The sequence below is a fragment of the Amblyomma americanum genome, chromosome 3 (assembly GCF_052857255.1).
Source record: "Amblyomma americanum isolate KBUSLIRL-KWMA chromosome 3, ASM5285725v1, whole genome shotgun sequence".
NCBI classification, from domain to species: Eukaryota; Metazoa; Arthropoda; class Arachnida; order Ixodida; family Ixodidae; genus Amblyomma; species Amblyomma americanum.
In genome coordinates this window covers 128,045,720-128,061,742 of record NC_135499.1, presented here as the reverse complement: position 1 = coordinate 128,061,742, position 16,023 = coordinate 128,045,720, and the positions used below count along the sequence as shown (strand labels likewise).

Sequence of the window (16,023 nt, the reverse complement as noted above, 5' to 3'; positions counted from 1 at the left end):
GTTGCAACGAGTGGGTTTCACCATTTTGCGAAGCACGGGAACTAAATGTCTTTCGGACTAAAAACCAAAAATGCGAAATATGAGGCGCAAACCTCAACACCTCGCTCAAAGTCGGCGCTACCTCGGCATTCAGGCGAGCCTCATCAATCATCGGCTGCGGCAGGGTGCGTCGAGGCGCAGGCGTCGTCTTTTGACACGTCTCGGGTGAGCCTTTTACGCGCGCTTTCTTGCCATTTTGTATTGGCGCGCGCCTCTTTGTGAACGATGGGGCGACTTTGCAGCGAGACTGGTGTCGACTAGCTACACAAGGCCATATTTCTTCTCGCTCGTTTGCGGTCGAAACGGTTTAAAAAACGATGTGCTTAAGTTCCCTCTTCGTAGCGGTCACGCGCATACAAACCGGTTTGAAATTATTTGTCCCGCGACCTGTCAGTCAGAAACAGATAAATCTAAACGCTTCGAAACCGATACTCCTAGATGAAAGCGTCCTGCTTTTTTTTTCCTTCCTTTGTGCGCTTGTGTGCTCGAAAGTTCACGAATGCTCGACGACAACGATTGTTAGCGCGTGGATGACGTCATCAAAATAATTTTATTGACCGGTGCGTAGCGAGAGCAGCGTGGTGCAAGCAAACCACTTTGGCCGGGAATCACTAAGAGGTCGATGACTAATCTAGAGATCTCGGTCGGCCTTGAATTACGTAAATGAGGGCACGGCGCCTGCCTACACGGATTCCCAGTTCGAAACTGCTAGCTCCCGCTCGATAGAAAGATCGCCTCAGCCTGTGCTCAACTCTTAGCAAAGCACTATCGGCAGCATTAAGAATCAACAAACAGCAAAACCAACGCAACTTCGTAATCAGACTGAGGGAAAGAAACGAAAGAAGAAAAGAAGAAGGCGTGGTCTTAGCCCAGATTCTGAAAAGCCGCTGGCTTCTTTCGCCTCGAAACGAGAAGGAAGCGTAGGGAGGGGAGGAGACGAAATGGGGAACGCAGGGATTCGAGGGTGCAGAATGCAAGCGCCTACGGCGCAGAGACGCGCTTTCCAATTTGCGCCCAGGGCGCGAACTGCCTGCGCCCGCGTGTCGCGCACACACCCTTTGCCAAGCCACAGGCGGAGGCGTTGGCGCGCATGCCTGGCCGATTTCGCGGGATTTGCGCGAATTGCGCGTCTCTCGCGGTGGCTCTGCCTCCTCGGGGATTAGGGAGAGCGCGCCAAGGAAGAAACCGAGCCGCCGTGAGCGCTCGCGCGAGCGCGCGCGCGCGCATCGTCTTTCCCAAAGCACGCGACAGCAGTCGGCGGTGGCATGGTTTTATTTCCCCCCCCCCTTTCTTTCTCTCTCAGCGCGTGGCTAAGGAGTAAAGCCAGGGGTTCTGCTTGAGTGCCAAAGCCTGTTCCTTGATTTTCGTGCATCTGCGCTGCTTTGCTTGTTTCGGCCTTTGCCTGGGAGAACGATGTTCCGCTTCTGCTGCTTTTTGGGGTGCTTGCGGTCTCTCTGCTTTTAGCCAAAAGGAACGAGCTTTTTCCGGCGAACCGTCTTCCTCGCGACGCTACTCTCTGGCGCGCGGGTGTGTCAGCGTTCCCGCAGAAGACACCGCCTACGTGCACGAGGCCGTTTATGAGGCTCACGTCTATCGCTCAGTGGGACGTGCTGCGGGTTGGGTTTAAGGCTCCTAAGGAGCCCAGCGCTTTCTTTTCTGTCGCAGCTTGACTCCTGCGCTGGTGAAGTTTGCAAAGCAGTGCTTCTGTCCGCGAAGTCATACGGCAAGAGGCACTGAAAAAAAAAATAATAAAACGTAGCAGCCGAGGCGAGGAGTCCTGAAGAGTTGCTCGCGTAAGAGCTGTCTTCTATGAGCGTCTGAAGAGAAACTCCTACGGCCGTGGTCATGAAAGGACTTTCTTTTTTCGGGAAAGTCGGCAGTTTTGGAATATAGAGCGAGGCTTTGAAGGGACATTGTCGTTAACCCCTGATGCCGGGCTTTCTACACTCTAGTTTTTCACACTTTTTGACAAGACATTGATGTTTGCGAGTAATCTCGTCTGCCTCTTCCTTACTTGTAATATTCCACTACACCTTGGGCAGGCGACAGGCGGTACAGTTTATTTGAGTACGGCTCAATTAGCCACAGTGGTAAACAAAGAGGAAAAATAAATTGAAAGAAAATGAGGCGACGAAAAAAAGCAGTGTAGATACGTCACTTAACTCCAACATAATTTGTTTGTTTTTTTTAGGTTGCGTGATTACTCAGAAAAATATTACTTTTATGACTGTGCAGCGCTAAAAGTCACGACATGACCTTTAATTTCTTACTATTTTGCTAATTTACTAATTTCTAACTAATACACGAGCCTGACTCAGGAAATAGCCGTTGTTCCAACGTCTTCGACCGCAGTTTTTATTTTCCGACACCTTCTCCATGCAGTGCTAAAATTCTCGACACGACCATTATTTTCTTATTAATTTCGATTACACGTGCCTGACAGAAGAAATGGTCATTGTTCGAACGCCTGCGGCCACAGTTTTTAGGGCACATTTGCTGTGCAAATTAGGAACATGACGAGGGTTTGCTGCTCTATGAACCCGCTGCCTCGCGCAGGCTGACTTCAAGGAGTAGGTAGCTAGATGGCCTTCAAGCAAACAAGAAATGTCTTTGTCTATCTTATATATTTGCTATTCGACGTATTATTACAGGCTGTCCGGCCGCTTCTGTGAGTGCCGCGCGACTTCAGACAGCTTGCGACCCACACTGATGTAGGCCTCTTGCATTATGGTCTCTTGCATTGTGTAGAGCCTCGTATCTTTTTCACCCACCTTTCCTCTTTGCTCCGCTATTCTTTTCCTCCAGTATGTTTCATTTACTTCCGGCATTTAATCCCTTGCAGGGCCTCGTGACATCTGACATTTTAAACTCGAAGCCTGTCAATCTATGCGATTTATTTCCTCTCATCTTCAGCCCTTATCCCTTCTGACGAATGACACTGTGCCACTGACAGAAGGAGAGGGAGCAGGAGGGGGGGGGGGGGGGGCTGCGTTTTTCCTCGATACGCTGCTTCTATCTCATCCCATACCGCGGCCTCCTCGGCAGTTGCAGCGTCCGCGAAGAGGGATAAATAACCGCAGCCCCAAAAACCACGCCAGCCGCGACGCCCTCACGTACTACATGCGAGGTCCGCTTGAGGGCGCCGCATACTCCGCCAGTTCTCGCACTCCGCGACGTGTGCCTGCTAGATAAGAGTGCGCCTCCAAGCGACAGGAGGAGACGGGAAAGGGAAAGTGAAAAGAGGGTTCATATGCTATATACAGGACAGCACGGCGCGCGCTCAGACTCGCACAACTGGTGGCAGAGAAAAGGGGGTGAGGTGAATCCTTCCCACTGTATGTGCAGTGGAGCGGTGCGGTGCGAGTCAGTATGTGTCATGTCAATATGTCGCAGACGGCCGCCGCCGCCTCCTTCTTCCTGGGTTTGACGTAGCGCGCGCGCGCGTGTGGGCGTTGGAAACTGTGTCGCTTTGCCACGCACCCTCACTTTCGCCCTGCTATCTGACTTCCGTTTCCGCTCCCTCGTATCCTGCAACTCGCGCGCTCGCTTATGTGCACCGCTACAGTGAGTTTCGCGTCTGCGGACGCCGCGCTAGCTGGATTCGCTCGTTTCTTCCTCAGCCCCTAGTCGAAATGGTTCGTGCGGCCGTATTTGTGTGTATGTGTGTGTACGTGCTTGGAGACAAGCGCCACGAGTAGCTCAGCAAAGGCCACAGGCTTGGTCCCCGTGCTGTTTAGTTCGAGTGTTCTCTAGATGACGGCCGTGACCGGCCCATGTCATCGATGCGTGCGTGGCCCGAAGTCGTCCTCTATAACGCTTCTGCGGTGTCTTCTAAGTTCGATGTGCCGATTACGAGCGGTGGGCTATCGCTGATGCATTTGTGCTGTGGTTCACGATTTTCTGGCGCCATGAAAGGGCGCCTCTAGGGAGAAAGTGCGCGAAAGTCGAAACGTGCCGCGATGTCAGCGAATCAACGAACAAGAAACTCAATTACCATTTTTCTTCTTTTGATGTGATTTCAGAACTTTCTTCGAAGCCTCTCCTCCTCGGGCTTCAAGGCAAGCGAAGAGTTCATATTCACAAACTTCCTTGTTCGCGGGATTGATAAATTTTGCCACGCTATCGCTGGCGAATTGTCGTCTTGGGGAAATTTAGAGGGGGTTGCGGTGCTTTCGTGAAGACCGACTGCTTGTTTCCGCTGGCGGAAAGCACGCACTTAACGATTTATGTGATTTATATCAGAACAGAAGCAGTATTTTGAGCTTCTAGTTGTTACTACTATGAGCTGCGTTAAGGTCACTGAGTCACAAAAACCTGTAGTCCTGTCTTCCGACCAGCAGCGACCACACCTGTCCGCAAAGTTTCCTGATTCCCGCCTGTATCGCCACGCACCCCTTTATGTATGTGCACAATAAAATCAGATGATTTAAAGCTGCGAAATCCTGTCCTCATGCTACGCCCTAATTTTCTCACTAATATGCTTTTTGAAATGCGCAGAGCTATAATAAACGCAGTCCAGATATTCTTAAATTTATATTTTGTAATACTTGAAGTAAGCTGTCATCATCAAATCGAAAGCCTGCGGCTCTGTACTGCCCACGCTAAGGTTTCTTCGAAGATGGCGTGAGAAACAGTTGTCAGCCTTCAGAAACAAGCTGTGCATTTTACCTTTCAGCTTCTTTTGTTTGCAAACTTAAGGCGCCATCGACAGCGGAAACTCTTTTTGAAACATTGAAACGCGGTTAGTTTCGTTAGTTCCAAGGCGTTGTTACTGACACGGAAGCTATCGCTTTGGGCATTTGCATCACGCCACATAACCTGCTCGGCTCCAGTACACTCAAATAGTACTCAGAGCAGCATTTTTAAGTTCTATTGCGTCCAAAAACACGCATATGAGCTGAAGGAAAACTTGAAATCCTTTTGCCCGAAAATTGATCGATCCCTAAAACGAGTTGCCGTTGCAGAACCCTCAATACACTGAAGCTCGCTGCACGTCCTAGAAAAAGATGAAAATGAGGAGCACGGTTGCCGCCCCTGAACCATCCCTTCGTCCCAGACTTTTCTATTCATTTTTTTTTTTTACTTTTCTGATCCCACAACCCAGCAAACGCGTTCGCCTATGCAAATGTTCGTTTTCCCATTCTTTCTGCACAGCCAAGAAATGGTGCGATCCACGCAGATCACTCTTCATCAGGGGCGTCTCCAGCTCTTTAACTTGTTTAGCCGCAAAACTCGCGGAGTGTATGCAACTGTGTAACATGAACAGCGACTTGTGAGATTTTCTTTACTGTTTTGATTGTGTATCGGTCATAATTTTTGTCATATTTCACATTTTCGTTTTTTTTTTGCGTTTCATACTGCAGCAGTTCATGCATCCTTCGAGCCTCAGTGGCTCATGTCGCGTGCTTGCAACGCCATTTGCACGAGAAAAATTTTTAATGTACCGCACATATCTTGCTGTGCAGAAAGGCGGAAAAACATCGTTCATCGTACCTTATAAAAATGCATATGCACAGTCTACAGACTTCTTATAGACTCGATTCACTTCCCATAGATATTTATTTTTGTGTAATCATCGTCTATAAACTGTCTATAGACAAAAGTCTACTAAAAGTGCATGGCCATTACTCTATAGGTTGTCTAAAGACTCTACAGGATTTGTATTGAATATAGACGATTCTCTAAAATATGGCTATAGTCATAAGTCTATGGACCGTCTATTGACTGGCTGAAGAATTTTTTTAAAGGGTCGAAGCGAAGATTACTACATATAATTTTCGCAGAAATATCGCGCGAAGTTTGAAACTCATGACCATCTCGGATAAGCGCTAGCTGTGTGTTATAAAAACCTGCATTGTGCGAAGCCTCGTGGAAGCCAAGAACGGTGACGTCGGCAGTTACTCAGACGTCAGTGCACCCTGTGAGTTTCATTTATTTTGAGTGCACATTGCCCACAGCACGTTTCGAATGTCGTTAACCCGTGACATTCAGTGATTAGTCAGTGTATTAGTGCTGTGGACTGTTTGGCCCATGTGGAGAGTGGCCCACAGGAGGAGATTTCCTATAGTCGTACGCACACGCAGGTTTATGGATGGCCAATTCATGCACGAATTTTTTTTTTGTCGCTGTAAGAATTCGCCATCGCAAATAATATATTCTACGCATTACCTGATTTTTTTTTGCTTTCTTCCACGTTTCTAGGCGGATAAGATAACAACCAGCACTAACTGGGGCGTGTTTTACAGGTCTGTGAGGAATAATAAGCTATAAAACTAAGAGAGGAGAGTAATATTCACTGTGAGCTACGGGAGAAAGGCTGGCAGCCATGTAGCGGCGAAATCGGCAGTTTGGAGGCATAGGTCTCGTGCCAAATATATACAGGGTGGAGGCCAAATCAGACCTGTTTTAAATGCGCTGTGACAACCACTGCCCAGATATAACGCACCGCGGGACCTGCTAGTTCCTAGGCTGTCAATACGCCATGCCAATAATAATAATAATTGGTTTCTGACGAAAGGACACTTTCAAACGCTAAGCCACTCGATGCACAGAAACAAAAACCGACTGTCTTTCTTTTAGAGCGCAGCTCCGAAGAGCCCGTTCCTGAGTTCAGCCGCGTCGCCATCGTCGGTGTAACCGAGCTAAACCATAAATTACTAAATAAAAGCGAACACTGCCGAGACTGGCATTCGAACCCACGGCCAGATCATCTTCGCTGGCCATTACACGAGATCACTAGGCTACCGCTGCAGCATTTCGCACCTCGTGTTAAACTGAAACACACTCTCGCGCTGTGCATGGCACATCGTCATTATCTTCAACTAATACTGCTATCGGAGTAGTGTGCATATTCTCGCAAAGCAAAACACCGAGCCTACAGAGCCTGAGACAACCCCAGAGCTGCCGGATTTTCAATGAGGGTCAAAGTAGCCCGTCAACGTTTGAATGCCTCACTGAAAGCTGAGCTGAGTTCTCGGCTGTTCGGGACAGTCGTCCTCCTCTTGGCCGTGTGTCTGACGCGGCGCTGTTCCTTTTCCTTCCCAGGACCTGTGCCGCCAGCGGATGGCCGCCAAGAGCCACGAGAGCGCCGAGCCCGTGCACGTGGCCGCGCAGTCGCCCAAGCGAGTCAGCAGCCTGTCCCAGAGCGAGCCGTCTCAGCCCGGCTCCAGGTCGTCCACGTCATCCTGGTGAGCGACAGCCTTCTTCCCGACTCTTTTTTTCATTCGTCACTATTATGCTTCGTCAGTGCCATCATCACTAGCATTACTTACGTCCTTCCTAGACAAGCTCCTCTCCTACTGACCCACAATCAGAAAAAAATTAAATTGGTTTTTGGGGAAAGGAAATGGCGCAGTATTTGTCTCAGATATCGGCGGACACCCGAACCGCGCCGTAAAGGAAGGGATGAAGGACGGACTCAGAGAAAAAGGGGGAAAAATAGGTGCCGTAGTGAAAGGCTCCGGATTATTTTCGACCACCTGGGGATCTTTAACGGGCACTATCAGCCGTGCTTTGCTCCGACTGCTCCCCACCCCTCAGTTGTCCTAGTCACATATGTAGATCAGACTGTTCCTCCCCCCCCCCCCCCTGCTACATTTACCGCCTATTGGAATTCACTCCGCTGCCGTTACAGACGACCGGTTACTGGCGTGCGAACGAAGTGTCGATTCTAGAAAGAGTCGTCTTCCAAGATTTCATTCTTTTCTTTCACACACCCTCGCTAACACCCTCCTTTCCATAACACCACCTACTGTTCTTTTCGCATATACTCACTGATCCATAAGCCTTACTGAGCAACGGAGCACATTAACAACAATGTTAACATTTTCCGGCAGTGTTCTTATTTTTCTTGAGACGAATCGCTTCGCATGCTCTTTCAGAACTTTATGATGGAACCTTTATAGCGCAAAACGTGTGATATCGAAGCATTCGCTCATTTATTTTCATTATTATACTGAGGAGCAGCCGTGTGACTTCTAAGTTGAAGGCATGTTACAAACTCGCTTAAGTGCTGTCGACAAGTTAAGAGCGTGATGCCGTGGCCCTTCCTCAGATAAAAAAAAGCACTTGCGGGATTTTCTTGGAGAGCTACCAAGAGAAGGATTAAGAAGTCTGGTCATGTCCAGCTATGGATGAAATTAAACTAACGAGAAATGAAACTCCAGTGTGCATCGGGGACCAACATCGTTAAATGATGAAGGCAAGGCGTGAACTGATAGGGGGAAAAGAAGTGGGTATCATTCGCTAAAATCGTGCGAAAAGCAATGCGCTGAAGATCTGTTTGCGCGGAGAGCGAGCTGATTTTACGTGCGATTTGTGCTTCGGGCATTTAGAATTGCCTAAACGAGCGCTTACGCATGCAGACGAAATATAATGCCAAACTAAAATTGCTTCATGCATCGCTTGGGCTTTTCATCTAATCTACTCCTGCGCTTAGCTAGAGAACGATCACCGAACAAGCAAAGACGTCAGGTCGATGGCCTTCTTTTTTTATGTTAAAATTGCGATTTTCCCCACAGTACCGGTCAAGCTAAGTGGCACGTATCCGAAGAGCTATGCGTCAGGAACCGCGCAACCCGCGATCGTGCGTAAGCGCCCCGCCAGATCCGTTGTCACGAACTCCGACTCTGCGCCTCTCCCAAAGCACGCATTCGTTTCCCTGATTTGCGTCCGGTTACAGCCACGCTTATCTAAAAGTGCCAGGTTCGCCATTTTTCGCTCCAATCTTTTGTTCTAGTTCCTTCCTTCGCCACCACCGTCTCTCCACAATACGCTTCGCCTAAAACGCCAGTTCCCCGCTCTCCCTCACCACCCCCTCCTGCTTTGTCAATTCATTCACTTCTCTCTACTCTGCGAAGCCGATTCCACAGCTGCCCATAGGCCGTATATCAAGCATGCCGTTCTCTCTCCGAGCCCGCGCGAAAGTGCCAGCTCTCGTTTTAGGAAACGCCGGTACACAGCTGCCGAGGCGAGGGCGTAACTACCGCGTCGACGCTAGCAAACGTGAATGAAAACAAGCCAAGCGAGAAAAGAGCATAAAAACACACCAAAGTGATGCCGAGGGAGCTCGCCTAAGCCGCGCGTACGACTGTAGAGTGTTTCCCAGTTGTTTCGCGCCCTTGTTAGCAGCTCGCGACACACTGCAGCGGCCGGGAAACACAGCGCGATTCGAGCCGCGCGCTGCTGCACCGACGTGTATGCCCGCCGCCCGTATGCGGTTGGGGCGCGCAAATGGAGACGCGAATGGGGAACGACGCGACAATCCAAACAAATGGCTCTTCCCGCTTCCCCCGGCAGCGACTTCAGCACGAGTGCGGCCTACCGCTGCTGCGTGCGCTTGCATCGAACCCTCTCATCCTCTGTCTCCGCGTGTACGGCGCGGACTTTTGTTGAACTGACTACTCCCCCCCCCCCCCCCCCCCCCCATCCCTGCTTTCCCTTCTGGGTCCAGGCAAACAAGAAAAAAAAGCGGATAGAAAAAGGAGAAGAGGGAATGGAGGGTCGAACCGCCTTACGCCACGTCAGGTCTTTTCTCATTTTCGAAACTAGCGAAAGAGAGAGAGAGAGAGAAAGACGGTACGCTTCGGGGAAACGAGCGAAAACCCGCGCCTCACTCACATCCTCGAGCGCACGTCGATAGCGCCGGCGGGGCCGGTGAAGGCTCTCCTGCGATCAAAACAACATAATTGCGGCGGTCGGCCAACGGCAACAAGCGTTAGTATCCGCGACGTTGCGCCCGAACAACTTTTTTTTTAAATAAGTGAGAGAGAGAGAGAGATAGAGAAGAGAGCTCGAAGGTGCAACCGTGCATCTGCGGCGGCCGCGGGAGCCGCTGCGTTGGGCGCAGAGGCAACATCAGCAACAGGAGGGAAGCGGAGGCACTGAAAATGAGGATAGACGAGAGCCGGCGAAAGGAAGCAGAGGACGGAAAGAGGAAAAGAACGAGCAACTAGCAAGCGCGATGCCGGCTGTCTTTTAATTATGCATGCGGGTGCCGGATTTACGTTAAAAGTTGCACGGAAACGAGTGTTAAAGGCACTGCTGCGAGGCTGGCGTGGGGGTTTGCGTAAACAATAAGCAAAAGAAAGGGGAAACAGAAAGGGGGAGAGTGGGTGCGTGCTAGCGCGATCTTTGAAGAGAGAGAACTTGCAAGCCCTGGCGTATGCGTTCCGGAGCTCCGCTTTACGGGAGAGGAGAGGCGTGCTCCTTTAAGAGAAAGCGAGAAATTGAGCGAGAGAACAGAGGAGAAACTAAGAGAGAGGAGAAGTTCAGGAGCTTCAGCTTCCTGTTAGCGGGGAGCCTCGGGTATTGATTAAAACGGCTCCAGGAGGGGTTTGCGAACACCACCGTACGGCACCACGTGCGGGCAACCGCGACGGAGCGTGTCTCTTTCTTTCCTCCTTCACTCTTTCCCCATTTTTCTTTCCTGTTTCCGTTCTTTTTTCTCGTTCCATGTTCGTGACTCGTTTTCCTGTCATACTTACTTCTCGCCCTCGTTTGGGAGAAGTGTCCTTGCTTTATATTTATGAATTCTACGTTAAGGACAGTCCTGGATGAGCTGCGACCACGCCGTGCTCTCTCCGTAACGTGGAATCCTAGACAGCATATAGAACTCGCTTGTTGCATATGCATTGATACATGGACAATGGCGGAGTGATTTCATAATAGGGACGGCGTTAATAATTGCCTGCATTCCAACGGAGCAGTTCAGGTGCTTTAATACACAGCCGCATATACAGCTACGCGCTGCAATGGTAAGGGCAACACTGATAGCGAATAATTCAGTTGCGATGATAAGGTCATCTTTAGTAGTTACTGTTTTTTCTCCCTTGGCACACAAAAGGTCTTAAGGTTATTAATTGGGAGCCCCAATTGCTTCTTCTCCATAAAACTTAGTTCATTATATGGTCATGAGCGGAGCACTTTACGAGATCGAGAGGACAGTGAGCCAAGCGTGCTCCCTTTAGTACCTTATACTCGAGGCTAGTCGTTAATAACTTCCGTTATAAACGTAAATAGGGATGTGTTCGACGCTAAAGAAAATTATATTCTTCGCGTGTTAACAGCATTTGCTAAGTACGCAATGCCCGACGTCGGGACTACGAACCAACTCCAAATTGAACTATGTTTCTGTCTACCCCTCCCTGTAGCCAGTTATCGGGGCGTCTTTCCTCCGGATGGGGGGAGGGCAGTCTAGGGAGCGAGCACGGACATTTCTGCAGCTTCAGCTCATTTAAAATTAGCCCTGTTTTGAGCGTTACGGACGGAAAGTCAGTGTAACGCTTCCTCGGTATTAGGAACTCTAAATACACGATCGAACTACAGGGAAAGTAGCCAGCGCTGAAGACCACCGAGAGTTTCAGCGCCCATCCCCATTTTCCCCAACGCCACCGTCGTCAAGGGAAGAATGGGTTGTAGGCATGGAAGGGAGAGAAGCTGAGGGGGGAGAGTTGCGGAGTCGGAAACTCGGCTCTCGACTCCCCCGTTCCTTTATTCTCACGCACTCCTCCTTTTTCCCCCGCCTTCCCGTCTCGGGAGAGTGCCTACGCGCTTCGCGAGCGGCGCACGCCTTCGCGGCTTAACGATATTCGGGCTGCTCCACGCTTCGCCTAATCGTCGACTGTTTTTCCTTCCCGGCTTTCCTTTTCTTCCCTCTGTTTTTCATCTTCCCCAACTTCGTCGTCCGTCCTTTCTCTTGTCCTTTCTTCCCTCCCGACTCGAAAGGAGGGGAAGTGCCGAATGCGACGCACCATTAGTGCTCACTCCGGCGGGATAATTACGACAGAGCGACGGCGGTTCCCAGCGCCCTCCCTCTTTCATCTTTCCCTACTGTTCCCCAGCTTCCCTCTTCCGCTTCGGCAACGGCGCTTTCTCGAAGAGCGCGCGCGCGCACGCTCGTGCTCTATGAATTGACGCGTGTGTGCCGCAAGGCACTAGAGAAGGGGAGCTGGGGAGCTGGGAAGGAGTTGTCGCGCCAATGAAGCGGTTGGAAACGAAGCGAGCCTCCTTGATTGGCAGGAGCTGTTAGCCGACTGTCACTCACGCCGGCGGGGTGCGGTGCGTCTTCTTTTGCCTCTGCACCAGCGCGACTGCTTCCAGGCCCCACCAGGAGGAAACACGAAAGTGTCACACTTGTGTTACCCCCGAGAGCTGGAGCAGCCGTCTTTTTCCCCGCTTGCTCCTACGGTGTTCCAGCAAACTGCACTCTTGCTACGGGTTGCAACAAAAGCGAGTTAGGAACCTCGTTTAACGTCTAATATTCGCGCTACTTTCGTTCGCCTCTCAGTGCCGAATTGGAGGTCCCAGCAGCGCAAAGAAGGCTGGAGCGCTGTGGTGCCGGTCCCAGTGCATAAGCCTGACAATGCCTGATGTGACGTAAGGGTGAACCTGATTTTATTTCAAGAGGTGCCATTGCGCAACCAAGTGCCCTAACTACGTAAGACCGGCTTTGGTATTGGAGGGGGGGGGGGGGGGTTCACATTTCTGACTCCTCACGGCGGTTCTCGGGCGTCACCAGGGTTCGTTCGTATCGTAGCAGTCGTCGAAGAGCAAGTACCTTGTCAGTATCGCTACATGCTCTCTTGAGTTGCTTCTATAAAGACCTGACACTGTTACAAAGCTTCCATGCATTACCCCCGAACGAGCGTTCTGCAGAAAACAGCAAAGCGTACACTTATTCGCTTTTTCATTGTTTCTTGCGTTCGAGTTCGGCTCATTACCCTGTCTGACGATAAATGCCGCCATAGGAAAAAAAGAGCGTTCAGTAATCTCCTGCGCGGAACCTGGCTCTTCTGGTGGAAAGCAGAACAATAGTTCCAGTTCTCTGATATGCAGGCAAGCGCTTTGGGACTTCCTTTGGAGGGTTTAGCTCTTGAAAGACCGCGTTTATCCCGCGGGACGAAGATAACGGCGGACGAGCGCCAGGAAATACGTAAAACCTTCGCTACGCGAGCGCCTAAATTAACTCCCTTCGTGGTAGACAAAAAACGGGGGGAGTTCATCGAGCATATCGAGGGATCGCGGGCCACCGCAAACGCGTGCTGGTGGTTTAATACCTTTTTAAAAAAGGAGGGAAAAAAAGGGAAGAAGACAGACTGCAAAAGGGGCGCTGTGTGGTAGCAGCGGGTCGCAGTCGAACACTGTATATCTCTTTTAATTCCTTCCCTAGCGGCAGAATATTTCTTTCCATCTGCCCTCGCGCGCATTCCAACGCTAGGGGAATTCGAGCCCCACCGCGTGGGCGCGGTTTTCTCGGGCGCTTCGTGCGGAGTTCTGTATCTCCTCCGAGATGTACGCCACCGAGGTTTTCGATTGGGAGGAAATGAGAGAGGCGCGCGCCGTGACGGAGGCGAGCGTTCTCGAGAACTGCGGTACTTGGGAGAGACAAAAAGGAAGGCAGAAGAAATGAGTAGAAAGAAGTCGCCGACTCTCAATATCTTCCTGGCGGAGAGAGCAGGCAGAAATTCGGCCTCTCTCGAAGCGGTAACCGATATGTCAGCCAAAGGGCACGACGCCGCAGAATATTTGGGAGGAGAGTGTCGTTAAAAAAAGAAATGAGCGAATCAGAGGTTAACTGGAAGAGGGGGAGAGTTAACAGAGTCCATGAAAGGAGGAGCGTCTTCTTGCGGGCCTTCGGTTGTATTGCTTCGCTAACAAATAAAACTGCTGAAGATGGAGGCTGAGTATTATGCAAACTAAGAGTACAACGTAGTTTCCCTTTTCGGTTGCGTGGTTCGAGGCTAGGACACTCGGGAAAGGATAGATAAAGAAGAGAGGAGGAGGAGTGACTGTAAGTATCAGCGCTGGCCGCGTGCGCAGCCAGTATATGTAGACTTCGCGCCGGTTTTTTCTAGGTATCGGGTTCCTAGCGAGTCCGCCGGGGAACGGGCGGATTACACTGGCGTTCACTCCCCCCCCCCCCCCCCCCCCCCCAATTAACGGGAGTGAAACATCAATAAAGCGGAGGGTCCCTCAGCAGCGGCCGTTATCGAGCCCCGAGGGTGACCGGCAGTCCGTTCTTTCGCCAAGCACCTCCCCCTCATCCTTTTAGCGTTGCGCCCACTCTCGCCAACTCCTTGCACGCTTCGGAGCTCGATCGAAACCTGGTAGTATGTCGCTGCTCCGTGGACGCCCGTGTCTAAATGAACTGCCACGGCTTTCGATTCCTGAAGGGCATGGGGCTGTTTTCTCCCCAAATCTCTTCTGCCTTTATTTCGCTTCGGTTTTCGATACCGGACTAATTATTCTTTCTTGTCAACGAGACGTTCCGTCCAGTTGGTGCTCGCGCTGTTGCCCGCTCTTTGTTTTTTGTCTCTTTTCGTTCGGTTTGTTTCCGTCACTGTGCAACTGTATCTGCTTGAATGAAGAGACCGTAATCACAGCAAGAGAAGGGTTAAATGCAGCCGCCTGCTCATTAATAACAAGCCCCCGGCCCACGTTGGACGATCTGAGGTTCCCTATTGTGTCATCGATACTTTGAAAGAAGCCTTAGTTCCGAAGGAATAAAAGGGGGCGGGGGATTGGGCTAGGGGGCGAGGTATAGTTGGCGTGTTGTATCTGAAGGCTGATTAATAGTGCGCGCCTTTCCTTTCTTTATGAGCCAAGAAAGTTTATTTTGTTCGAGTGTATTAAAGGCACTCAAAGATTGGCAAACTTTGGAGTTGCACTGGCAACGAATGCTGTTTCTCACGCATCAATTTACTCACCCTGCATTGGACTGTTGAATATACAACCAAAGAAGCCAGTTTTTCCGCGCCGCACATCATCATGCCCGTCATCGACTTACCACTTCAGCTTAGCCCCTCACACGGATGGTGCCGATATAGGCCACGCGCCTTGCTAACGCACGTTGTAATAAAAAACTCGTAGGTGTGAAAATATTAGACCCTCAAAGCGATTCCAGCACTCCTTTCAGTCACTGGTTCATTAACTGCATTTTGAATGTTTATAGTATTAGGTATAACAACCAGAGATAGTTAGTCCCTACGTTTCTCTCCGCACTAGCGTTTTACGCGTTCCGCTACGTTAGAGCAGGGGAGTGCAGCCAAGGGAGCAGAGGGGAGAAAAGGGGCCAAGGGTTTTTCCCCACCGCGTTCTGGGCGCGCACGACCGCGTCGCAACCAGTGCCTGTCAATAAATCTGCCGCCGCCGAGATTAACGGGGCTCGCCACGGCAGCCAAGAGCACGGCCCTTCTTTCAATAGGCGCGCGTGCACGCCTTGTTGGACGAGGCTATTGCTTCTCGCCCCTCTCCTTTCCCTTTCCTTTCCCTCTCTTTCTCAGACTCGTTTTTATCTCAAGCTCTCATAACACTCCCTTTCCCCTCTTCCTGTTTCATCGTACGTCCACGTACTTCACCGTTATTTTTTTACAACGGGGGAAAATAGCACCCTGTCCCCTTTCCTCCCCTCTTTTTTCCCTCTCTTGCCCAACGACAGTTCTCCGGGGATCGTGCCCAAAACGTGGAACATTTCCCCACTTCTGAGCGTGATGTATGAGATGATAGTGCGCGGCCTTTCTCCCGCTACTCACGCCGTGCACCTTTCTTTTTCTTTTTCTTTATTTCCATTGTTTCCTTCCACCTTTCATCTTTCTTTTCTTTCTTCTTCTCGTCTTTCACTTTTTCGTTGCCTTTGTCAGCGCGGTTCACGTTGCCTGCCGTCGGCGAGCAACATGGCCGGCACGCCGCGCGCTGCTGCTTCGTTTCGTCGTCGTCGCGGGGCCGTAAAAAACGGGGCTAACCGCTAACCTCGGCGCAATTTATTAGCGCCCGTCGAGGTCTCGTCGTGGTGCGCCCGCGAATGCCGCGCTTGCCACATCAGCGCCGCAACTCACCCTCGACGCCAGCAGCGGCGGAAGGTTACAAAGTGCGCGCCGCGGGGGAGAACGCAGCTTAGCGAGCGGTATTTTTGACAAGGCAATAATCTCTCAGCTTAACGCGCCCCTGGGAGTTGCGGTGTTAGAAGGAGGAAACAAACAAACAAAC

At 50.8% G+C, this 16,023-nt stretch overlaps 1 protein-coding gene across 1 annotated transcript in view; it reads left to right on the top strand.

Annotated features, from left to right (window-relative positions):
• The window catches only part of IA-2 (tyrosine phosphatase IA-2), a 528,690-nt gene that overhangs the window by 448,230 nt on the left and 64,437 nt on the right, over positions 1-16,023 (top strand). The window contains exon 15 of the mRNA XM_077657849.1: positions 7,084-7,226. Coding sequence (XP_077513975.1) covers positions 7,084-7,226 — 143 coding nt within the window. The remainder of the gene's footprint in view (positions 1-7,083; positions 7,227-16,023) is intronic.